This window comes from Trachurus trachurus, assembly GCF_905171665.1.
Source record: "Trachurus trachurus genome assembly, chromosome: 22".
Classification (NCBI taxonomy): Eukaryota; Metazoa; Chordata; class Actinopteri; order Carangiformes; family Carangidae; genus Trachurus; species Trachurus trachurus.
In genome coordinates this window covers 8,724,323-8,751,159 of record NC_139907.1, presented here as the reverse complement: position 1 = coordinate 8,751,159, position 26,837 = coordinate 8,724,323, and the positions used below count along the sequence as shown (strand labels likewise).

Genomic DNA, 26,837 nt, shown 5'->3' with positions numbered 1-26,837 from the left:
ATAAATGAGCTGGAGTGCAGAGATGATATTTTCCACTTAAAAATTGAGGACTGAATCTGTCCAGACACATAAAGTGGAAATTCTCAATTACATTACAAATTTATTCTTCAAGAATGTGAGTGAATGTTCCTAGTGGCTAGAAAATCCTGTCTGAGTGAAATCGAGGACTGGTGCAGCCTTGAATCTGAAATTTCTACAGAGGCCCAATTCCACCAATAAATAAAAGAAAGAATGTAAGTCATAGTGAAGTGAAAGCTGAAATACAGAAGTATAAAAACGTCAATTTTTGTTTCACTTTTTATTCTGAGGATTTTTAACTTGTCACATTTTGAGTGTGTAAAAAATACATGAAAACTTAACTTTTTATGTTACAATTCAACTTTTTATCTTAGATTTTGACAAAGAAGATAAACATTTTGACAGTGGCACAGTCTGTAATGTCAAAATATGACTTGAAAAGTCAAACCTGGAACATTTTCTCTCGTAATTTTGTATTTAAATGCAATTCAATTGAAAACACAAGGTTAAGGTCAACTTACTCCTCAGTAAGGAAATTCATGTGGTCACACATGTCACATGTCCAACATAAAAAGTCCTGAGATTTAAAAAAAACAAACAATGAAGTTAAAAAAAAGAGGAAGCCCCCTAAGAACAAGCACACCCCCACACTCTCACTTCCTCTTTGGCATACAGATGACATGCATGATGCCTCAATCCATGTTAATAATTTAAAATGTACATCATTCACAATCTTACAATGCCTGTAAACCAAATGTTTTGGTTCATAATTTTGATTCAGATTGTTATCATTAAACAAAGGTATAATCCTCAATTCAACACTTTAAATAACAGCAGAGATGCAAACATCAGATTTGAAAACTAAAAGAAGAAGAAGAAGAAGAACATCAGATTTGAATGTGGCCTGTGTAGGAGGAGTATCCAGCAGCATCCCTCCCTCCTCCCTCCCACTCTGTCCAGCAGGAAGTTTCAGTCTTCGGTCAGGAGTTTAGGAGCGGAGACGCGGGTAGAGGATGACCGGAGCGGCGGCGGCGGTAACGTTACGTTAGCGGCAGAGAAATGGACAGTTTCACTCCCCCGCTGAAGTTTTATCGGACTGACTGACCAACAGGGAGGTCTCGACATGCTCACACGGAAAACGTTGTTGTTTTTTTACACCAGCATCATCAGCTAAAACGCTGAGTTGTGTGAGTTAAAACTCTGGGTTTAAAGGCATCACCATGGCAAACGTTAAAGTTGCCGTTCGGGTCCGTCCTCCCAACGCAAGGTAAGTTCGAACGTTAGCTAACTTATCCCTGCTGCTAGGTAACCTAACGTTAATTTAAAAAGAAGTGCGTAATTTGAGCTTCTTTACTTTACTCGTTGTCTCCATTGCTAACTTTCATTTCTGGACTATTGTTGACACTGTTGCTAGCCATGGGAATTTGTGAGTCATTTACAAAACATTATGCTTCTCATATTAGCGCTGTTTTTGCTTTACTATTAACAGACATGAAGGCTAAGCTAAGAAGCTAACTATCTAAAAAAAACTTTTGTGTAGTTGTTACAGTGGAACAAGTGGTGCACGCGCACATGGTGAATAATGACATCTGTGGCTGTCAGTAGTGTTGTCTGACAGAGGCACATGTGTGTGTGTGTGTGTGTGTGTGTGTGTGTGTGTGTGTGTGTGGTGCTGAGTAATGTACAAAAAATGACAGTCAGGTGAGGCAGTTAGTGAACATCCATAAGGCTAATTGGGTTCATAATTAGAAATTAATTGTGATTTATTCATAACATCTTGCTGCCTATCTATGTGTATGTCTGCAGCCTGGATGAAAGACATTATCACCAAGAGCTTGAAGTTTCTTTCTTTCCACACCCACTCTCTGCTTGAGTAGCTGTACTATTGGGAAAGTCATTAGCTTCACCTTACTCCATCACCATATTGATAATTAATTAATCTTATTTGGTATGCAACTCAATATCAAGGGCTTTCTTTGAGCAGAAGTTAGCAGTTTAAACATGTCACCTCAATCAAAAATGTTTTGCACTGACAAAATGATAAATCAGTTCATCAGTATAGAAAACTATCGATAGTCCCATCAATTGAAAAAAAAATCACATTATTCAAATCTTTTTGACAGTGTCATATGTCTGTATTGACTTGTCCCAGTTCTTCAAGCCATAGCCTATGTGATGCTGACAATGACTGAAAGTTGGGACTCCATGTTTTTATGGCTACACATGGCTCCATCAAATATAAATATGATCCTTCATTAGTTTATACTTACTTATCTGCACAACAATCTGCATACAAAACATACTGTATTTTTTTTTTTTAACTTAAGCCATTCCCTTCATTAAGTGAAAGCAATTTACGGAAAAAAAACTTTCCCTCTTCTTTACGGTGCAGTAAAATCCATTGTTGAAGTAGCAAAGGAGCACAAGAGTGTTGTAAAGTTGCTCTGCTTCACTGGAGCACCCTTTTTATATTAATAGGGAAATTGCTACAGCATGTTGACTAACAGGTCATCAGGGTGTGGAGATGTAATGCATTTGAATTCAAGTGTTGCACTGAATTATGTTGAAGTCCTGCTGACTGGTTTGCTGGGGTGCTTGATCTTAAGGCCACTACAGTACCATAACAAAGCATTATTCAAGCTATGAAGGGCTGGACAATGATTCTTTCAACCAGTCTTCCTGGTTCTTTGCATAACAAAAGGATTTGTTATATGCAACGTTCACTGTCATGCAAATGTGTCCTTCCTCGTTTCTGGCTCTGACACTCATACTGTCCTCTTTTCTTTCTTCCTATTTTTTTAAGTGAAAGATGTATTTCCTTACTGGAGTATTTGAATAAGGGCACTCTGTCTGACGGAGATAACATTTACACCAGCCTGGTTAGTTACATGAATTCCTCATTTCGCTGGGCATAGAAGTGTGTTGCTCTTTGTTTTAGTTCACCAATAGGATTCAGTGGGCCCCCCTAAGAGTGCAGACAGCCTCTCACATGTGTGCAAAACATGTCAGCCCAGTTGTGAAATTGTTCGTCCTAGGTTTGAATCAAAGTCCCTTTTTTTTGTTTAAGGTTGACTTTTTTCCAACCCCATGCCTCCTCTTCTTCATGCTGTTTAGAGCCTGAGATTGAAGGTTGGTGGTTTTGGGTTGGGTCGCCAGTGCTGGGGTTGGCAAAATGAGTCTCACGTGGTGAAGCGCAGGGGGAGGTGACGATTACAACAGCCTCCCTCTCTGCCCCCTAACCCACCGCAGAGATGGAGCGTTTGCGCTACAGGCAGAGTTTGCCGTCATTATCGCTCCTGGGGATCGAAATCCTAGCAGCTCCTTGTTGTGATTGCCTTTAGCTTCGCATGTGTTGCATCAGATGTGCTTGGTCCAGCTGTTGAAGCTCAACACAGCTGAGTTGACCTTGTTTTACTCCCATACACACACATGGGAGGACACATGCTGGTCCCAGTTATACACACACACACACACACAACACTTGCGCACTCTCTCAACTTTATGGTAACAGCCTGGGCTGTCTCATCGGAGGAAGCCTCTGGAGACTGGATAAAGTTTGTTTTCATTTGAATCTGAAACCGGTCAGTGGTACTCACAAGTCTTGGAGCAGAGATTTCATGCATCACATGGACACATACACAAGCACACAAAGATTCATTGTTGAGACTGTCATGTGATGGCCTCTGGTCAAGTGGAGCTCAGATAAATTTATCTGGACACCCTCTCAGTTATATCAAGAACAGCAAAAAGGGCATTTTAAACCAATTTGAAACAGACTGTATGGTGAAAAAGCAGATTCTGAATCGAGAGTAAAACTTTTGTTAAAGAGGAACTATGTAAATCTGGTTGCTTTTCCGCTGTTTTGCTAACCCCCCTCCTGGTCATGTGCATTTGTTTACACCGAATCCAGCAAGAAATCAATCAATAGAGCGATAGATAACGTCATATATGATATTACGACGTGTATATTTGTGTAGTTTAATCTGTCACAAACAAGAGATTAAGCGATACGGGGTGCGTTTGTGTCGCGGTGCGCAGAAACGATAGCTGGGACACCAGGTCGGCGGCACTGGTCTTGCTAAGTTGTTTTTCAGCCAATAGACGCTATGTTGAAGGCAGAGAGCCTCCATTCTCCCTGTAACAAGTTACATGTCATGCATTAAACCATCAGAATTACTCCAAAGCTGTTTAATTATGGTAAAAATGAAGCGTATAGTTAAGCTAAAAATCCTGCATAGTTCCTATTTAAATCCCTGTCAGGTTTGCATTTGTAGTGAGAAATACTGATAGTGTCCCTCAGATCTTCTCTTTTCAGTTCAAAGCACAAGTTAACATTTTCTTCAATTGACAGAGGTTAATAGTTGCTCTCTTCTTGTCCACAGGGAATGTGCAGATGGAGGACGGCAAGCTGTTCGGGTAGAGGATAAGTTTGTCAGGATCCAAAACGTGAAGGTGAGTATTTCTCTGTACAAGCACCCGAATCACTAAGATGATGTCTTGGTGCTTTGGAGTGTTTTGGCGCGTTGCATCGGGTGAATTGGGAGTAGCGTGTAGAGGGTATCTATCATCACAGCAACAGGATGTTTACAGCAATGGGTCAGCCTTTTCCTGCTTGATGTCATACTTGTTTATTATATCAGTTGAGCTTACACATACTCACAGAGACACACACACATGAGTTGAGGGATAATTTCTGTCAAACATGTGCAGTATTAAGACCCTATGAAGAGCAGTTTATACTTTCCATTGATTGAAAGGTATGGTATATAATGTATTTTTTTGTTTTCAGAAGTTATAATCAGTACCAAGAGGGTTTTACACATTTGGAAATAATAATGATGAGCTGTAAAGTCTTGTAAGATGATACTTTGACCAAGTTACCAACCTGCTGTGTCAGATGGCTCGGTCGACTTGTCTGATTGGTTGAGCTCCGCTGCCTGCAGACAGTCCGGGCCTGTCTCTACATTTCCAGTGTGGAACATCTTACGCACTGTTTTCATTAATGTGAATATTTGCATTGGCTAATAGTGAGATGATAGAAGTTGACGGGTGTAGTTTGCAGGAGCCCTGTTGGAAGTTTCATGTCAAAAATGTCAGAGATGTTTACATATTGATGCAAACCTATAAAAAAGATGAAAGAAATTCAGCTTGAAACAAATTTCACGCCTCACTTTTGGCTCCATCCTTGCCGCAGGTATGTGAGGTACTTTGTTCATCAGTTTGGTGCTGACAGGATTTCCCCTTTTTACTTATATTTTTACGTTCAGACCTGTGGAGAGAAGTTTGGGTTGGAGGAAATCTGTTACAAATGATGTGACAGAGACGAACCACATATGGCTTCCCTCTGCCATGGAAAAAGATCAAGTCTTTCAAGGCTCATGGGAATAATTATTTATGGAAAGTGGGACAGTTTTGCAGGATGTGAGACAGAAAAAAAAAGCCTGGGATCTAACAGGACAATAAATGTGACGCTTATAAACATCAAGTGATTTGAGCTATAAAGACCTACTGAGCTAAATTAAAACTAGTGAAACTTAAAAGAGATGAAGGGTTATCTTTTTCAAACAGTAAAGTTAATACTCCCGGACTCGGTTTGTCAGTGGTGGGAGCTTTGTTGGCCAGATTTGCCTGTGGCTGGTGTTGCTCTTGGCTGATCCCTCACACTACAGGGCCATTGTTGCATTTCATTAGTGTGCAGAGGGGTTAAAAAAATCATTCTCTCAGGCGGGGAAATTGCCGTGTGCAAATTGATACCCAGGGATTAGTGCTGCCCAGTGCTGCAAATCAACTGACAAAGACGTCAAGCTAGCTAAATAATTGTTTCATCTCTAATTTGATGGTATGTAGAAAGCAAATGTCATTACACATGATGAGAACTATTACATACACGTGTCACTTTCTTCACTGATATTTACCTAAGATCCAGTGCAGCAAAAATACCTGTTGTGTTGAGACATAAAAAGCAATGGAAGAGCATTACAACGTTCAATATCAAAGTGGATCCAGTACATCAAGCATCCATGAACGTGGATGCTTCTCTAGGCTGAATGCAGTGATTTAGAAGAAATGCATCCCAGTGTTTCTCAGCGTAGCTGCTGTGCCTGGACAAGTTCAAATCCCGCTGTGCTGTTTTTCCTCAGTTCAGGATTCACTCACAGTAAGCAGAAAGGTGTTTAGTATTAATGCACCCAGGCGAATAAAGGACTGGAGGAGGAGTGAACGCACTGTTAATGAATGGAAACGGCTTGCTTGCAATTCCACACCTTGGCAGTGGCAGTCCTTTCAAAACAAAAGCAGTCGTACCTGGCTAAACTTCACTTATCATCTTATTAAATGTGTACTTACATTGTCCCCATGAAGTGTGTGTCATATTTATTTATGATACGATGCCACTGACCACTCACCTTGCCACTGTTTGATGATAAGCGACTTGAGTTCAGCTCAAATAGAAAAGTCAATAACTGAAGCGTCACTCCTCTGTTTTCCTCCCTGCAGCTGGATGGACGATCGGACGGTGCTGTAGATTCCAGGGAGAAGCTTCTGGAGTTTTGTTTTGACTACTGCTACTGGTCGGTGGACCCTGCAGACCCTCACTACGCCTCACAGGAGGAGGTAACGACTCCCAGCTCCCTAACTGGCTGTTTACATGAACAACAACGTCTGCTTATTGACCTCACCCAAAATAAAACAGTATACAGGAATTAATGTTTTTCTTTTTGCACATGCTCACTTAATTGCTGCAGCTATTAGAGATGTTCCCACAGTTTTCTCATTTACATGCTTTGAAGGATGCAGTAGTCCAAATAATGAATTAAACATTTTAAATTTAAATTCAGTTTTCAATCTGGTTGTTGATTTAGAGGAAATTCAGTGGATTCAGAAAGGAGAACCAGAGCTCTTCTGCAGAAACAATCACCATATTTGTTTTTAAATATTCAATACTGAAATAGTATTAGTCACAAAGTGAGGTTAGTCAGTCTTTGGATGAATATTTCCCTTCTGGGTAATTTTACAGGATCTATTTTGACATGTAGATGGAGACCATGTGCGTACTACTGACCACAAGTTGACACTAGACACACACAATCTCTGTACCGAGAAACAAGCCCAGAGGAAACACCGTGTTTGAAGACAAACCACAACAACAGGGGTGTGTGTGTGTTGTGTTGTATGTTTTTACTCCGATGGCCACTCAGGGGATATGATATCAGCTCTATCTGTTATGCCGAAGTCTCTTTCCCTCAGACACGGCACGGCTACCGTCAGTTCACTTTTCATGTCCCAGCTGTGATTGGGTGATTAGATATCTTTGTGCGGCTTTGATTGGAGTGGGTGTTTCGGGAGCAGGAGAAGGGCTCCAGTCCAGATCGAGAGGAACTGATGCCTGCTTCCATTACAGGAAATCCCTCTGAAGAGAGTTCTTTTTTTAGATAAATTGTTTTGTTATTAATTTGTATTTCCATAGAGTTTCCATTCTTCACTACAATAGCTGCACTTGGTCCACTTTTTCTATCCTTTGTCCACTGAGCTCCGTCCTCTGCCACTCCCCTCCTTGCCTGTCTCTCTTCTTGTCAGAGCTGTCTTTGTAAGTGTTTAAGAAAGATGGGGCTGTGATGACGGCCTACACACAGAACTCAGCAACACACAACACAACACAACACTTCTTCCTCTCTTTTTCTTCTTCTCCGCTCTGGTTCTGACGCCGGCTGCCTGATTTGTGTCCCGTCACAGTGGCCTGGTTGCCACCAGACATTCCTCCGCTGACCCGTGGTGGGTGGAAGGACACCGCTGAAGGACCAGAGCTGCTGGATTTAAAATCTGACCTCTTTTCCTGCACGAGAACCCAAAGAATGGTCTCTTTAACAAAGAGTCTGCTAGATGACAACGTCAGCCCCTCACTGATCACATCATAGCTGAAAATATTTGAATAAAGCACAGGGCAGTTATTTCAATGGAGGATCTGAAGCAACAGTGACTGGCTGTGTTTCTGTTGCAGAGCAAGAAGCCAGGTTAATAATATTACCCACAACCAAAATGCTGCAACAATGCTCTGTTGTGTAGTAGTGTATTAAGTTAATTGCTCTTATTAAATATCTAACCACTTCACAGTTTTTCCAGCTTAATGAGGAAATGTAGCATTTGCCAGCACCAGATTTTCTCATGGATTCTACTTTAAAAATGTATTTTCCTATGCTTCACTTTTATGCATAACAGGAAGAGGGACTGAATTCATCTTTAGTCTTCAGTCCCCATGAGACTGAGACGAGGGGAAACTGGATCTTAACTCCTGCCTCCCCAGTGCAGCACTATCCAACAACCACACCCAGCAGCAGCACCCCCAGCCCCTGTACCTCCCTCTCGGCTGTCTGCTGTCCATGCATCACTGATAGTTTACACCACATATACAGTATGTGGGGGTTTATTTCTCCTATGCAACAGAGAGGGAAATCAGAAATGTGACTCTTGAGTTGTAGACGTGGTTGCATTCTTGTCACTGAGGGATCCCCTCAAGGAAAAAAGAAAAAGAAAAAAAAAGGCTTGTCTTACAGGGAGTGGAGGAGGCTCAGTTTTTAAGTTGCATGTCTGGGTGATAAAGCTTTCTTGAGGAGGGTTGAGTAGAGTTGAGGCAAACAGCTCTACCAGGTGAGGATTTGGAAGAGAACCATAATCCATAACGGGATCCAGCTGTTGAGTTAATGCATAAGTGAACTGGGACCATTTGTCTAAATGTGGCTGCCCTTGTTTGGGGCGTAGATATTGAGTTAATAAATAGCTTTTTCCATTATTTAATAAAACAAACCCCTGAGCTTGTTTATTGCCTCTGAAAGTAAGAACCATGGGAGAGACGAGTGAAAGAGAAGCAGAGAATTAGAGCCTGGATAGGGCGATAGCAAATGGCAAGAGAAACTGATTAGAGAATGTGGGAATGTGAAGTCTGTGCCTCTGCAGTCCCCGGCCCACGCCTGCCAAGCTTGCATCTGCCTCGCTAAGTAAGTTTTTTTGCAGTTAAATTTCAGCACAAAGACGTCACTACTGAGGATTCAGCTCAGAGCACAATGCTGTTTTTATGGCCAAATGGAGTCGACTTGCTGGGGTTTTTCCCCTCTCCTCCTCCTCCTCCTCCTCCTCCTCCTCCTCTTCCTCTGTCTCTCTGTGCCTGTGTCAGTGCAGTGCGTGATTTGATTATGTTTGCAGTGTTTCTAGGTCTCTGTGTCAGTAGTGCTGCAGACTGAGGGAAGAATAGTTTCTCTGTGTATATGAAGAATCTTCCACCACGTGAGCATCTGCTCCGCCTCAACACATGGCCGGACCCACAGCCAGAAGTCCAGTTCAGCCTGGTTCAAATTAACTACAAACAGGATGACATTTAAACCTCGTGCTGTCAGCAAAGAAATATGAGATCCAGACCATATGGATACAGGAAAAGCACCTGTGATTTATGTAAAGACTTACAGCTTACTATCAACGAAGGTCGGGGATGACAAGAGTTATTACAACAAAGACTAAAAGCGGTTGGATCTTCACTTTAAGTCAAGCAAAACAGAAGTGAAATGGCTTTTTTCCCCTTTCTCTTTACATAAATGAACAGATCAGTCCTTGGTTGGATGATTTAAGAGAAGAATTCAAAGTCTTTTTTTATTTCCTTTGCATCATTGTGTAATCCATAGCCACAATAAACGGTTTGCTTGTGCTGCATCCTACAATTATTTTCATTATCGATTTTAATCTCCCAGATATTTACTCAAGTAACTTGCACACAGATTTTTAGAAGCAAATGATGTCTCAGGCCAAGAAGCAAGTGATGAGCTTTTGCAGCAATTTTTTGTTGTTTCCCTCCTAGCTTCTCTTTGTTTTCATAAAACAAGCCTCATCGCCCATTTAGATGCACATCCACGACAAGCTCTTATATTTTGTTTTAGATTCTGTCAAGACAACTAATTTAAAGCAGTTTTTCATCATCTAGCAATTGTAAGTTAATTACATAGAAACAACACAAAATAAGACATTCTAAATGGAGCCCTAAGTATGAGAAATTCTCTGTTTATCAACATTGCATTATCCATCAGCATCCTTTCTCCTTATCTCCCAGTCGGAGTTGTAATATTTATAGATGTCTGGAACTGATGGGGGTCTTACATCAAATTATATCAAACAGTGCAGGGATTGTAATGAGTTCACGATAAACTGCAGCAGCGTTGCACCAGTTTATTGCTTAGTGAAGGAATCTGTACTGCACCACTGTAGCCTATGAATCTGGTGGAAGGCTCCCATCAGTCTGAAGGCTGGAGAAGTAATTTCCAGGCTGCAATAAAGAGTGCGACGTTCAAATCAGATTTGCTCTACAGCGTTCTGCTCTGGCCTCTTTAACGAGGATTGGGAGGGGGGAGGAGCTGCAGATCCCCCACCAAACCTTCTCCAGATATGGTTTTATTTATTTGTTTTCAGTGTAGCCTTTTGCCCCAGTGTTGGTTAAAGCAAGAGTGGATGCTGGAAAGTGGAATGAACTACAGGAGTGCCCCTTGCCTTTTCTTTTTTTACTCTCCTGTTTTCCCACTGTGCTTCACTCCCATGTGTAGGGAGGCCTGGGTAATGTAGAGCAGCCTGTATCTTGTTTGTCTCTCCCTCCTCCCATGCTAATTTGACCTACAAATTCTGTCCAAGTGTGACAAACTGGAGCGTTGTTGAACTCCGGCCAAACAGCTTCCTCTCTGTCTTCTCGCTGCGTGCGTCTCTGTCTGCTCTGTCCTTCCCCGCGGTCCCTTCCTTCGACACATTTCTCACTTTTTGATTCTCCAGCTTCAACTTCTCACAGGAAGTTCAGGACAAGGGATCTCTAGTGGCATTTTTTTTTCTCTTCCTGTGTCCAAACAAAAGCATTGCGTTTCGCTCAAGGCCCAGCTGTTGTGTTTGTCTAACCCAGTTGGAAAGCGAGGGGCGGGAATCGTGTGACCCTCGCCTCTGCTGCAGCTGTGCAGTCCTGGACGGGAGGAGAATCAGTGGGGGAAATAATTTCATATGAACTGATGTTCTTTGTTTGACTGGGAGAAAGTGGCATCTCCTTTTGCACTCACTTTTTCGACTTGCAGCCGCGTCGTGTGTCTTCTTTGCTCTGCTCTAAGGGAGACTCCCTCCCAGTCAGAGAGCGGTTGTGGAGGGAAAATTAATCTCAGTCCTGTTGGTTGCGTCAAACCTGGCTTCACTTTGCTGGGCTGGCCTCTCGCCATCACCCATGACAACATCTTACACACATTTACACGCATTCGCACACTAAACATAAATACTTCTCCAGGATTTAGTGTACACCAGGCCACATAAAACCAGGCAAGCAACTGGCATTTTACACAGCCTGTGATTACGGGGCTTAAGCCATTACAGGGGCATTACGTTTTCACTCTTGTCCGCCTGTCCTCATCATGCAGTCTTTTCTCTTTCATGGCTGCCATGACTTTTCAACATTTATTTTCCCACTTCACTGCCTTGCCTCTGTTACAAGGCCACAACCCTGATGTCCTCTTCGAAAGGAAAAAAAAAGTGTCCCATGTTTCAAAACAAATGTGGAACACAGTATTTATCATGGTCCAGATCTCTGGCATGAAACCCAGCTGGCTTCAGACCTCATTTACGTCTGAGATCGACATAGATCCACATTAGATGCATGTTTCACCTTTCCTTTTGAGATCTGTTGCCAAAATGGGGTTTTACAAAATTATAATCTCTCTCTGTAACAGTTTAGTTTGAATATTGCTGCCATACAGTTGGTGATAGCAGTGTAAAGTTGTGTAAAGTCTAATCTGCTTTCCGTTACCAGCTCTTGACGTCGCTTTGCTTAAAATTTGAATCTTCGCGTGTGCCTGGTCGTCCGATTCATTTGGAAACAGTGGTTTGCTTTGATTGTGGTTGTTTTAGAGTTTCAGGGTAATGCAAGCCACACGTTTTAACATCCACACATGCATGTCTGCATGAGTGAATGCAATAAAAACACACAAATTGTAACACAAGCATTTTAAAAGCATGTAAAGGGACACCTGTTTCCTCTGAAGCCTGTTTTCCACCAGCTTTTTTCTGCTAGACTTATTTATAATGGAGAGATGGAATGAAATATGGGTCATTATATTGGTGATCATTCCCCACATGCAAAAAAACTATGACGTCATGCATCCGAGCCACATCAGACCTTCCTCTTCTTCATGATCTGGGGCCTTCTGCCACTAGCTATACGTTACCCCAAACCCTTGTTTTACTCTTCCTTCCTTTCTCTCTGTTTCAACCCGATGAATCTGACCTGCATTTCCTGCACAAGAATGAAAACTATATTCTGCCTTTCCTCTTTCATTGTTAGACTGTTTGTACACTTTTTTCTCAGAGAGGGAAGCAAACTCTGAAGCTTTTGTACTTGTTGTGCGTTCTGCTTCCTCTCAGTCGCCGAACTGGTCAGAGATAAACACACGCACACACACGTGCAACAGCCTGCCCAAGACAACAGCTTTCCTGTTAATAGAAGTGTTTAGTCTGTCCCTTGTGTATTTTGAGGTGGCCGACTGCTGCTATGCACACTTGCTTTGGCCTTTGCCAGGTCACTTTATCTCCAGGTTGTTTTTCTCTCCTGCTTCATCTCTGGAGTACATTTCCACTTCCAACCTGTCTGTTACCTCACCTGCATTGTTAACCTAAAAATACCTCCCATTGCTGCAGGCCGCTGCACTGTGAAAGTAGGCTGTGACAGAGGGCCATTGTGCCCATTTAAACAGCCAGAGTACAATGACACAAATTATAATCTGCTGATTTAATTTGATGTGACACCGATGACAAACAATATTGCCTGTCTAGACAAACTGAAACAAACAGTTTTGAATCACACAAGAGGTTCGATTGAGTTCATGCTTCCTCCTTCTGGTTTTGTTCAGAGATCACTTAAAGCGTTTTGCTTCCTTTTTTAAAATCAAGACAATCAGGCAAAAATGGCAGAAACTGAGAAAACAATAGGAATACTGTGCAAAGGTAAAGAGAGAGTCAGGTTCAAAGAACGAGTGGATAGTTGAAGTGAAGTTCCTGGTCTTTGTGCGGCGCCTGGAGGGACCCTCAGCCCTGACATTGCCCCCATAGAGGGACTTTAAGAGGGTCAACTTTAACAAGAGCCGTGTTGATTCTCTCTGTTTGAGGGAGGGGAGTGTGTCTGTGTCTGGTTTAAGATAGTGGGATGAGGACAAGACAGGGGTGGTGCTGCTTTTTTGTCTTCATGTTTAAGCCTCCATTCAGCCAAGAGGCAGGGGGCAACAGTTGGTGGTCCGGACTCCAGTGAATTGCACTCACACTTTGACATTTGGAGTTGTGACGATGTTTATTGAGCAACAGTTACATAAGGTGCTCTCTTTCTCGTTTACTCTCAGTCATTTCTTGGTATAAAACAAAATTAAAACAAAATTGTAGATTTCTTTACAATATTGTTCGTTTCTCTATATCTAGACTCACATATAATAACCTTGTTGTGTATACCTTAAATGATTGCCATTCATTAACTTTACAAATCCTTGACAATTGTAAAAAAAAAAAACAAAAAAAAACCCCACCAAAAAACTTGTTAGTTAAAAAGTGTTTCAATTCCTATAGGAATAATAATGTGTGAGATGTTTCTACCACAGGGCCTGTTGGATGATTTATAAGGTCAGTGAGTAAGACAGCCGTTGTAGCAGCGCTTTTTACTAGTTGCACGTGGCTGCTGTCTGCGCATGGTTGGCTAGGCTACAGAGGAATACTTTAAAATGAAAAACGGTGTCTGATGGGTTTACAGCAGCAGCCCCGCGGTTGTTTTCTTTATTGATTTTCCCCGTGTAGTTATTTTTTGATAAACAGTTTAGTCTGTGAACTATCAGAAAACAGTGGGAGGATATTTAGTTTGTGATGGTGATGATAAACTGAACTGAACAGCAGCAAATCCTCACATTTGTGATACTGGAAGGAGAGAATATATGTCATTTCTGCTCCCTAAATTATGTTATTTTGTTAATTTTTTTGTTGATTGGCTCAAGAATTGACATAAATTGGTGTTTTTCCGCATATTCTGTGGCTTTTGATAGCTAAGTAACTGAAATAGTGACTAAAGGTGGTGATTAAAGCTGTGTCATATGATGGATATAGATAGATGGATAGATGGATAGATACTTTTTTTATCCCGAAGGAAATTCCTCTGTCAGCTGCTCCATATATTCTGATAGAAATACTAAAAAGAAGAAAGAAAAAAAAAGTTAAGTCTCTGTCCTAACATTGGGTGTTGGTTTACTCTCTGGTTTTACTCACTTGGTCATGGTGGTTTAAACAAGACGTTGGTCTCTCTGTGTGAGCTTCACTCCACCATGTCGGTGTTGAACAATTTACTTCTTTCTCAGAGAAAACTCAAGGCTGTGTTGAATATTAACACACACAGGTTTGTGCAGTCTTAAGATCAACCAGATGACCATTGAATCCATTCAGGCTGCTTTCACAAGGCCCGGGCCTTTCACAAGAGCTTTCAACCACATCCAACCTAAACCTATTCCCACCGTTTTATAAGCCTGGAGTATACACGGGCTCAACTCCAGGTTTCTTGCTTGTAGTTGCGCGCACATTCACACACATGGGAGGTATGTTTAAGGTATTCTTGTGCTTGATCCTGGGAGATCGTTGTACCTACCAGAGCATTTCTTCTCTCTACTCTTTGCGCTTACCCACCAAGTCTCTGTAGTCCGGCCTTGAGCCCAGGGGCCAAGGGAGGGACCCCCTCACTGATCCCAGGGTGTGTTATGGTTCTTGGGGGGGGAATGTGCTGGGTCTCAGGTCTGGTCTAGATCAGGTTGCTGCCCCCCCACCCCACTCTCAAGGCACATGTTGCCTTTGGACTGAGCTGTTGGGTTGCTGACGAGGCCACCCGTCCCCAGGAGCTGGTTCTGTTGAGGTTTCTCTCTGCTTATCAGTAACGAACAAAGGATAACAATCGACAAGACTGATCTTTTTTTTATTTATCCATTTACTTTACGCTTAACCAGTAACATCTGCACACACACAAACGCAGGGACAAGATTCAAGATTTAAGAGAACTTTATTAATCCCTTAAAGGGCAATTCCATTTGGCGGCTCGCACACCACATGCTCATAACACAAAACACATAACAAAACACAGAAACAAGGAAAGAAAAGAGAAGGTTGGCAGCTGTGTGCAAATTACATATAAGGAATATGATTAAATAACTTTATTAAAAGTAGGAATTTGAATAAAACAACAGCTGACTGTTATTATACATGATATGGAGTGGTAAACACTCATGTTCACCATGTACAATGTGCCATGTGGAGAAAAGTCAGTTGTTATCATCATCACACAATGTGTTTGACTTTGATACTAATCATAAACATATCTACAAAGTCTACGCCTCCGTATTGCCATAGACAAACGCCCAAACACTGTGTTCTCTGACTTGTCTCTTTGCAGCTTTAGCACCAGGGCTTTAATATGCTGATTGGCTGTTTGTCAGTTCTGTTTAAGTGGGCTGTAACTGCTTTTGTTTACGGGTTTGAAAGTGCGCACACATGCAACAAAATAACTAAACAAGACCTGACAACTTAAGATAAGGAAAAGTATGCTTGTGAGATATGGCCTCGTTCTAATAACCTCCAGACCCTGGCTCTCTGATGCAGACAGAGAGAGAGAGAGAGAGAGAGAGAGAAAACACGGGGCCTCACTTGATTGTTTTGAGTTGGACACTCCCGGATCCCCCACATCAGCACCGGCCTTTTAGGCAAGGTTTATTTTCCTGACTAAGTCACTTTTCACAGTCTTTTTACCCTCACATTTGTTTCTCTCCCATACACTTTCTGCAAAAACTGTTTACCTAGAGTATTAGCTGACCTCCTTGCTCCTTTCTCAAACACCTCAGCAGGAAGCAGCATTAGTTCCCTGCCACTGGCCTGGTGCCACAGCATTGTAATGGTGAAACCTTGGTGTAAAAATACTCAATGTAAAAAACACAATGCGATTAAGATCAAGGACATTGGCTCGCAGTGTAAACACCACCTCACTTTGTGCATTTACTTTTCTAGTAAAATAACCTTTCAGATGTGTTTGCAGGACTCTTCAAGATATTCATGCATTTGAGTTGTGATTAAGGGTGTGTGCATGTGTGTGTGTTTATCTCTGCAGGTGTTCCAGGACCTGGGTGTGTTGGTGCTGTCCGGAGCCTCTGAAGGATACAATGTGTGTCTGTTTGCCTACGGCCAAACGGGATCAGGGAAGACGTACACCATGATGGGGACACCGGTGAGGAGAAGGGGTGGAGGTTGCACTAGCAACTCTTTATGGCATGAAGTGTTTTTTTTTTCTCAAACAGCCAAAATGTCAAAAAAAAAAAACTGAATTCAAAACTTGCAGCACTGCAAATAAGAAAAAGTTTTGAGTTGTGTCTCAGCACTAAATGTCAACTGTCAAGTGCATAGTACTCTGCTCTCTCCTCATTCTGTGTTTTTCTGTGTGTGTGTGTGTGTGTGTGTGTGTGTGTGCGCTGTCAGGACTCTATTGGCTTGACCCCTCGCATCTGCCAGGTGAGCTAGTTGATTATGATCTCTGCAAGTGGCAACTAAAATGAAGTGAGCGCCTTTATAATCCAGCTGCTCAGGTATCTTCTGTTGGGATTTGATGAGGTAATTTGCATTTCTCCTTTCCCCGCAGGGCCTCTTTAGGTCTGAAGACACTTTTCCTGATGGGCAAAATTCAAGCAGAGTGGAGATCAGGTAGGTTGTTCCTGTGGGACTCTGTTAGTATCTTTTCCATTTTAATCAGTGCAGTCCAGCCTTCTCATTATGCTGGAATTCAAATTAGACGAGTACAATTATGCTATCAAAATACAGGCAGTTTAAAACCCATTGTTGGAGGAGTTCCCCAACATTTTTGTAAACTTCCTCAAGTTTTGTGGATTGTTTGGTTGCACCAGCAGCAAAAAACAACAACAACTGCCTACTTCAAATACAGCCAGGCCCCATTGTCACATTTTGTTTGTATGTACAGATAACTTCCATATTGTTGTAGACTTACAGTGAATACTGGTTAGTTTGTGAGATGTAGGAAATAAGGATGCTGCAAACACATTTACATTTATCGGATAAATTTAGCATCCGAGTGTGACAGTGTAGGGAAATGGGCATTAACATACACAAGGACTAGGATTCATAGTAACATGCCGTCTTATCCCTCTGCTTGCAGCTTCCTTGAAATCTATAATGAGCGTGTGAGAGACTTGCTGAAAGGAGGGGAGCAGAAGAAGAGAGCCTCCCTGAGAGTTAGAGAGCACCCTGAGAAAGGACCGTATGTACAAGGTGAGAGCACAGGGCGGCTGCACATTGATTTCTAAGGCTAAACTCAATTTAAACTTGAAAAGCACCCTGACTAATACTGAGTTTTAAACTTTTCACCTACACCAAGTCATATTTCATGTCTTTTAATGTTGTTTTTTCTTTACACATGAGGAAGATGGCAATGACGAAGATGTTAAAGATAAATATACTGTATGTTTACATGAAAACCATCAAATACCTAGAGACAAGACAAGTGCAGGCGTATACATATGGGCATACACATAGCCATGAAAACAAACAGCTAAATCTCTGTAGTGCACTCAAGGTTGTTATGATGATTATTATTATTGTTGTTAAGTTTCAAAGTAATTTGTAAACACTAAGGGCTTTTATAAAGACCTATTCTAAAATCATTAGATTAAGTATAATTCCAATGATGAAATTGCAAACATGGTTTCAGGTGTAATTGCGAACAATATTGCCTCAAAAACTCACTTGTCATTTATGGGTTTGTCTGTTTCTGACTGTCTTTTTGATTAAATACTTAACTAAAGGTCTCGAGGCTGCAAATTTCCATTACCCTACTAGAATAATTTCACTGAGATTAGAATAAGATAACAAGTCTGTGCATCGGAGAAATTTTCTTTTCATTAATTTCTTGCAGCAACCTCACAGCTCGCAAATTCAGCAGGGTTTTGCATATTTAAATTTTAGAGCCTTATGATAAGTTCTCTAATAGACCAACACTAAGAAGAAGCATCTAAGGACCATTTGTCAAATTTGTCCAACCAATCATATAGTAAGAGAGTCCATCTGAAACACTTGGTATGTAGTCAGTCAGGAGGGGAGTGGATACTAAATGTTAAATGTTCTGTCTCTACACTGTCATATGCACTCATAAGACACATAATTTTGGCAAATTATGGACTTGGATGTGTAACATGGTCTGCCGTATTTTGAGCAATGCTCTTGTCTTGTGTGTTTAGTTTATAAGTCACTGACTGTGGTCATGTGGTCAGCAGTGGAATTTTGTTGCCTTGTTAAGCTTTTGATCGCGTCCAGAATTGGCCGCCCTGGATTTGATCCAGTGTCTTCTTTTAGCTTTCTTTCTTTCTTTCTTTCTTTCTTTCTTTCTTTCTTTCTTTCTTTCTTTCTTTCTTTCTTTCTTTCTTTCTTTCTTTCTTTCTTTCTTTTCTCTCTTTCCTTCCATCACCCCATCCACTCCTTTATTTTTCCTCCACTCGCTCTCATCCGCCTGCCTGTGTGTTCCAATTGCCAACATCCACTCATTGTCTGTATCAGGAGAAATCCCAGATGACCAAAGGAAGTGAAGTCATTTCCATGTGGTTCCAGGGAGACCAAGTCATGATACACACACACACAGCACATTCAGGACCAACATCTTTTACTTCCCTCAACACTGGTTCTACATTAGCAATCTACTGTCATCTTACAGTTTTGAAACATTTCAGATGTTTGCTTTACAAAGAATAATTAACCAGATCTCATAGCTTTAAGGCGCTCCGTTGTAATCTGTCCATGTTTTACAGCCACTGAGATGATGTGATTCATGCCTGGGAGCAGAGCATTGTCACAGGTTTTTGTCTTACTAAATGCTGTTGGAAAGTATTACGAATCAAACAAGAGCATGTAATGATGAGACATATTTCCTGTTTGTGTCTTTTTCACATTTCTATCTCTCTGGTTGTGTAGATCCTCTCTGCTTAAGTGTCAGTCTCCCAGTCAGTTTTACATATCTCAAAGGCTAATCCTTTGGCAGGCATAAATAATCTTAACTGTAAAATGTAAGGCTATGAGATTCTTACTCTTTGATCTTCATTCCTTTTCATGTGTTTTTGGATGATCCAATTAAATCATATGTTTTTTTTTCATTCCCCAACAGTCTTAAAATGATGACTCTTGATATGAAACAAATCAGTGCACTTGGGCTGCATGTCTCAACATTTTGTTCTTCTATCTACTTGTGTCTGATCAGACCTATCACAGCATGTGGTCACAGACTGCAAACAGGCCATGGGCCTTTTGGAGGAGGGCATCGCCAACCGCATCACTGCAGCCACCCACAACCATGACGCCAGCAGCAGATCTCACGCCATCTTCACCATCCAGTACACACAGGTCATCATCTCTCCAAGACCCAGACAGTTGCACTTATCTGTTAATGAATCAGTCTCATAACGATTCTCTTTTTGCCAATAATTCCTCCTCGGGTTCTGACAAGCAGTTTATATTGTTAGCAGCTATTGTGATGTGATCACTTATCACTATTAGCAGCTTCAGGGATGATCTCTCTTGTCTTTTTCCCCAACAGGCAATCTTAGAAAATAACCTTCCTTCAGAGATTGTCAGCAAGATTAACCTGGTGGACTTGGCTGGGAGGTGAGATTGTATTTTTCTTCTGTTGTTTTCCTGTTCGTTTGTTGTTTTTAACAACATCTTTTAACGCAAAGTCATGACAAATCTGCCCCCTAGTGGAGCTTTGCCACTGCCCTGAGATTTTCTCCCCATCCCACATTTTCTTTACATCTACACTTGAACCTCACTGACACGTTTGTTTTTGTTTTGGACAGTGAGAGAGCTGACCCCCACTACTGCAGGGACAGACTGACGGAGGGCTCCAACATCAACAAGTCACTGGTCACTTTGGGCATTGTCATTTCTGCTCTTGGTAAGATCCTTTTAAAACGTTTGTTATTTCAATTTAAAGGACAAGTGGTACTGACATGTATTCTCATTTATCTGCTGTATCCCGCATCGTTCATATCTCTCTGCCTCCACAGCCCAGAACTCCCAGATGTCCAGCAGCTGCCAGAGCATCAACAGCATGGCCTCAGAGGGCGATGGCAGCACGGTGGGAAGCCACAGCAGTTCATTTTCTGGAGGAGGGAGACGCCACTGCTTTATCCCCTACAGAGACTCTGTCCTGACTTGGCTCCTGAAAGACAGCCTTGGCGGCAACTCCAAGACCATTATGATTGCAAGTAAGTGTCACAGAGGTGCCATTATTATTTTCAAAGGCGTATTCCTAGGCACCTTTTTTGCTTTATCCTGGCATTAAATGAAGACGGCGGCTGCCTGGATGGTGAGATATTAATGAATAAGCTGTGAGAATGGCTCACAGTCATGTTTTTGTACTTCCAACACCAACATTATGGTGCCGCTGTAGTCTCACTTATTAAACTGATGTTATTGTTTCATATGATGTGACTGAGTGTTAATTGCTGCACATGTCTCTCGTTTGTGTTTTTGCGTTGCAGCGGTCTCACCCTCCGCTAACAGCTACAACGAGACCCTCAGCACACTGCGCTATGCTGCCCACGCCAGAAATATTGTAAACAAGCCTCGCGTTAATGAGGTCAGTGCAGAGTTTGATGCCAAAGTGTAATGTTTGATCTAAATGTTTCTAGTAGGTTAATGTGTGTGCTTTGATTTCTGTGCAGGATGCCAACGTGCGTCTGATCAGGGAGCTGAGAGAGGAGATTGACAGGTTGAAGAGCATGCTGCTCAGCTTTGAAATGGTATGGTGACCTTTTATCATTAGAGCATAAAGCTAACTCTCTCCAAAAAAAAGGCCCTCTAGTATTCTAAGGCTTTGCATAAAAGACATTCCCACATTACAAGTTTTTGTACCAAAGGCTTAAAATATAGTGCTTTGTGTCTTTGTCACGTTTTAATCCCTGGAGTGATAAAGATTGAAGTGCATTGTATCATGCGTGACATTTTCCCTCTCCACTGTTTTTCTTGACTGATCATTTTTATACCCCCTTGACTGACAGCAGCGCAATCCCAGTCCATCCCTGAGTGATGAGAGGGATGGAAATCTTTCTGACATCGTGCTTCAGAACGAACTAAAGGTAACACGAGGTCGACACAGACGGTTACATCTGCCTGACAAGATGCAGTAGTCATTGACACATCAAACCAGTGTGCTTTTATATTAAATTGGATGTTTTTTCATGACTTTGACGGATGTTTTACAAAAAAAAGAGATTCAGGGCACAATTGCATCAACCTTTTGATTTCTCATTATATGTGTCGTGTGGCCAAATGGGGTTAAAATCACAGCTCAAGCCAAACTCTGCTTCAAGACTGTAGAAAAGATATAGAGATAGAAACGTGTCATGTAGATTTATACAAAAAAAGTGTGTAAAGATTTTAAAGATATTTATGACATACTATGAAGGATCAGTTTACATAAATGCCAAAAATAATCTGACATGCCTCTAGGTGTATTTAGCAGTTCAGACAGGATTTTTCCTTTCCCAGTTTTTGAGATATCTGCTCTGCGACTCTTGCGGGTTTCTCCTTATGATTCACAAAGTTTTTTTTTTTTTTTGCTTGACATAAAAATAAAACTATGCAGATTACAGTCTGTGGGTTGTGATGGGACTGGGACCTTGTTTCTTGAAAAACACACTGTTACCAAGCTTTTCTGGTATGATGATCTATTTTTTATGCATTGAGCAACCCACATCCATTTCCATGATGCACATTAGTTGTATTAGGATATTAATGTTGTGGCAAAGGTCCAGTCGCAAAACCTGATTGAATCTGGGTGAGCTCAACCTTTGGCAAAATGTTGAGTAGTGTGGTGTATTTTTTGTCAGTCTTTTACTTAAAAATAAATTGGAATATTTAACATTGCTGTTATCCTCTCTTCGTGACCTTCCTTCATCATGTCCGTCCCCTCCTCAGGTGGAGCAGCTGACGAAGGACTGGTCGGAGAGCTGGAGGGACAAGAAGGAGCTGTTGGAGCAGTACAGTTTGGACATCGACAGGGACCGGGCTGGCTTCCTCATCAACTCCCTCCAACCACACCTAGTTACCCTGGATAGAGATGTTCTCAGCACCGGGGTCGTCTTCTATCACCTCAGGGTATGATGATGACAGGAATGCAAATATGTGTACAGAACCCTTAGTGTTTACACCATTATTTATAGTCTCTTTTTTATGAGGTCTTCTCTTTTTTTGTTGCATTTTTATGATATGTGTGCTGGTTTCAGTGTAAATTATAAACAGTTGGATCTGTATATGAATATATTTTAGTTTTGGCATATAGGAATTACAAGTAAAGTGCTGGACTTGATGGTGGAAGTGTTACTGGTGTTTTTGTTTTGAAATCGTGTACCTTCACATCTGTATCTCATTTCTAAGTTTCTTTTCATCCCCACTAGAGACTCACATCACTCATTTGCACACACGCCATTACCCTAAAAATACACATTTGCATGAGCAACATGATGCAACCTCCCACACACACTAATATTTTTTTCATTTGCTCTACTTTCCCCCCAAATCTCAAGTTCCTGTTTTTGTCAGCTGTCTTGACTGAAACCGTCTCTTTTTTTTGTCTACTAGATTCTCCCCCCTCCTCCTCCTTCTACTATTTTTCCTCTGTTCTGCTAGAAAAACTCTTGAGAAAAGGTGTGTTTCTACTGTCTACTTCTTCATTTTTTCCATTCTACCCTCCAACTGTCCTGTCGATCTCCCATCTCTCTGTGTGAATGTCTTCCACAACGCATGAAGCCCACTTGGATAAGAAGCTCTTAGTTCTGAGGCTAGGACTCAGGGGATCTTAAGCTGTCCTGATTCTGACAATGACAAGCATACCCTTAGGCCTGACAATTACACTGTTTCCCGCATGTGAAGAGCTGAGGCCACCTGGGAGCACATGTGGTCCTGACACCATATAAGAAAGCCTTTAATCTCATTAGATAAGAGCCCAAAGTAAACAAATTGCATTTTTTTTCTGTCAGCTAAGTAGAAGATTAGAAGTGAAAGGACAATAGCTATTCAAAGGACATTGTGAGAAATTGTTGTCATTATATGTACTATCACTTTTGTTTGGAGCACACCCAGCTAATGACATGGATGGGGTTTGTTTTGATGTGATTGTTTTTGTGGCTTTTTATTCATCGTGTTTTGATTGTTATTGCAGGAAGGAGTCACACACATTGGACCTCAAGACCAGTTTGAAGAGCCACAAATAGGTACTACTTATTAATTTGCTGTCAGTGTTTCCTAATTCAGCTACAACTATTCCTTTTCAAGCTGTTTAATGAGATTTTTTTTTCTTCTGGAAATCCTCAAAGCCTCTTACGACCTACCCTTCTCACAGAGTAAATATACAACAAACTGACAGTTTCGAGACATTACGTGCAGCAAATAACAGAAAACCAAAAAAAAGAGAGTATCCAGTTCATTGACTGGGATATCACAGGATGTTCAGCACATTGTAACTGTTAAGTGAGAGTGGATGATAAAACATAATATGTCCTAAAATGGCCCGTTAACTTTTCATTAAATGCTGCATTGAGCACTGAATATATTTAAGAGTGCAGCGGCTGCCTAAATCAGCATGTGCGATTGTGTTTCTGCTTTCCCTCTTTTAGTTCTGCAGGGCAGTTCCAGCTGTGAGATTGAAAACCGCGGAGGTGTGGTAACACTCAGGCCGCTGCCGGGCTGCTCCTGCCTGCTCAACGACAGAGAGGTCACTGAGCCCTGCAGACTGGCTCAAGGTCAGTTCATGTCCTCAACAAAACAGTCTGTTCACACTGCATTCTTCCCCCTAGGTGGGACGCACATTTGATATTTTTGATGAGATAAATACTAAAGAGAATAATGTACCAAATGTTGTGTGTTGTTTTCAAAGCTTTTATAGATGTGGTGTCAGAGAAAGTTATGGTCACTCTCATGCCAATAGAAGATAAGCTCAGGCCAGACAGAGTTGATAGAGAGTTTTAATCTGGAAGATTTCAGCTTTGGTTGAATTGATGTTGTTGCGTCTGAATAATACAAGTCCAGAGTCGTGTTCAAAATGACACGTTCATTGATCACTGAGCGTCAAAGCCCTGACAAGTTGTTTGGCCATGATGAAACTCTGATGTCTTCTTTGTAAATCGCTGTAGCACTACTTGTACTAACTCCACTATGTTTCTTCTTCAAATACCCAAGACCAGCCCTTATGCTCTTCAAAATTCCAACACTGTGTGTGACATATGCAAACAAATTATGCGTGATGTGTGCGAACATCGGTTTTTATTCTCTGAATTCATTCAGAACTGCGTGCAGCAATTTTCTATGAACCACTGAGGTGCATAGGTTTACAATCAGAATCCAGTGTGGGAATTGTAGACTCACAATTCAAACTTCTATGCAGAGAGGTAACTAACGAGTGTAAATTCATTAAATTGCTTGAGGCTGAATAAATGCCAAGCATGAGTGGAATCAAAAATTAGGTTTAATTGGATAAAAAAAAAAAAAGTCACTTTAGCTTCAGATTTAACTGAATTCGGGACATACTACCAACAAGTTATGCTTAGAATTTATGTAAAGTGACAAACAAAAAATCAGAGTGAACAGCTCTTGATACTGAACATTAAGGCCTGTGGAGTGATTTGTGGATGTGACTTACATATCAAGTCTAGGAGAATGTATGATGATATACATATGCACACACACACACTTAAAAATGCACAGAGTCATCCTAAGAATAAAAATGTAGACACGCACTCACACCCACCCTGCTGCTCTTATACAGACATACACACACACACACACATACACAAGCTTACATCAACCCAATGCCACAGGATGAGCACAGCCTGTGATGAAGGACATATATCTCTCTGTCTCCAGGGATGGTGATCACCTTGGGAGGAGTGCATAAGTTCCGCTTCAACCACCCGGCAGAGGCAGCGGTCCTCCGAGAACGCAGACGGGTAAGTGCTGCTCGTAAGAAAATAAGTATCAATTTGCTGCTTAAGTTGGAAAAAAATCAAGACGATACTGATGATGAACAGATAATTGAGATGCTTCAGGGCACAAAAATATGATGTTGGTACAAGAAAGACAACTTTCTTTATCTATTCTGTGAATTTTGTTGGTGGTTTTTTATTTTTTTTGTGCATATCACAGTGGATCTTCTCTTTATTATTCACAGGCCAGTGAAGGGGGCATGACCTGCACCTACATTGACCTTTGCCCTTCTACTCCCGACCACAGGTAAATAATGCCTCCAAGAAACAGTCTGTTAGGAGAATATACATAAATCTGCGTGTGTGGTGCACAGAGAGCTTTCACTGCCAAGTCACAGCATGCATATTTGATAAGAGTTACAAAGTGTTGGACCATTGTACATGCTGTAGAAGTAGGACAATGCTTCATGCATGTTTTCTTCAGCATGCTGAGATGGCATGTGTTTCAGTTCGCCCCCTCCCTCTTGAACAGTCCCAGTTAGCTGTTTACAGGACAGGCTCAGCTGGGCGTTGCTTAGTTACTGCAGAGATACTGAACTGAAAACTAACAACAGTAGCTTTTATTTAGAAGCTACCACTCTGCTCTTGCTGCAACATTACTATATTCTAACATTCAATTGAGGTAAGAGTATACCTTTTACTGCAGTTTGTCTTTTATTCAAAAATAGCTTCTCACTCTGTTTCTTCTCTGTGTCTGTTTTATAGTGTCGAAGAAGTGCAGCTCCAGGGGCAGCTGGATACCTGTGTCTCCCCCAGCGAGGAGCCGACTGCGAGACAGCGGGTGGAGGAGCAGCAGCGATACGTGGAGAGTTTACGACAGGAGATCCAGGCTGCACAGAGACGTGCCGAGAGAGAGTTGGAGAGAGAGCAGGCCCACCTGCGACAGCAGCATGCTGAGAGTAAGTACTTTCCATGTATAAATTTATTTCAACTGCTCGTGTCAGTACCCATCAACTTTCAAACCCCACCGAAGTTATAAAGTGCAATAAAACTACATCAAAGTTTGTCTTTTAATGATATGGTTACGAATATTTCCACACAGTTAACAGTCTCTTTTTGAATCATTATTTAACAGTCCAGCAGTGGATTTTGCAAGAGAAGCAACGCCTGACAACAGTCAAACAGGGAGTCACCCAAGAGTCTGGAGTTCAAACAGACGTTATCCCTGCATCTTTCCTGGAGAGGCTGACGGGTCATGTGTGTGAGGATCAGGAGGATTTGACGGTGGATCCTCCGTGTCAGGTCGTTAGAGCCAGGAAGAAGGCGGTGCAGGAGGAGCTACTAAAGCATCACGGCCTTTGCCGCACTGAAAGCCGCATCCGTCGGAAAAGGCTGCACTATCAGCTGGAGAGAATTGCCCGCAAGAGGCATCTGTTGGAAGCTAAGAGGCAATTGCAGCAGCTGGAAAAGGCCCTGCCTCTCGGACCTGAAAGCCCAGAGTCTCCTGAGTTGGGGTCCCCCTCCAAGACTAGAGGACGGCCATTCACTTCTCGCAGACATTCATTCTCAGCTGACCTTCTTTCCCGGCTCTACCCACAGAACACCCCCATCTTCAAGTGAGTTAATGGAGTACAATCAGTTTTTAGGTTGTTTTGTTGGTGTGTGTGTGTGTGTGTATGTTATTCTCTAGCTGTTGTGTGGTTTTCCTATGTGTTAATACTTTCCTTAAATTTGAAATTAAGTCTTTTTTTCCCCCTTGGCAGACATTTCCTGAAGAGGAAC

General features: G+C 41.7%; 1 protein-coding gene across 1 annotated transcript; it reads left to right on the top strand.

Moving 5' to 3' along the window:
* Nucleotides 1-1,053: 1,053 nt before the first annotated feature.
* LOC311005939 (stAR-related lipid transfer protein 9-like) lies at nt 1,054-26,365 on the top strand (the record flags this gene model as incomplete). Its single annotated transcript, XM_083998541.1, has 20 exons — nt 1,054-1,285; nt 4,401-4,470; nt 6,514-6,630; nt 16,190-16,306; nt 16,555-16,587; nt 16,715-16,776; nt 17,246-17,358; nt 19,334-19,476; nt 19,670-19,737; nt 19,929-20,026; nt 20,139-20,339; nt 20,616-20,713; nt 20,799-20,876; nt 22,054-22,233; nt 23,297-23,348; nt 23,751-23,876; nt 24,997-25,079; nt 25,301-25,362; nt 25,821-26,014; nt 26,358-26,365. The coding sequence occupies exons 1-20, from the start codon at nt 1,239-1,241 to the stop codon at nt 26,363-26,365; spliced, it is 1,950 nt and encodes a 649-aa protein (XP_083854667.1). The 5' UTR covers nt 1,054-1,238.
* Nucleotides 26,366-26,837: the final 472 nt, after the last annotated feature.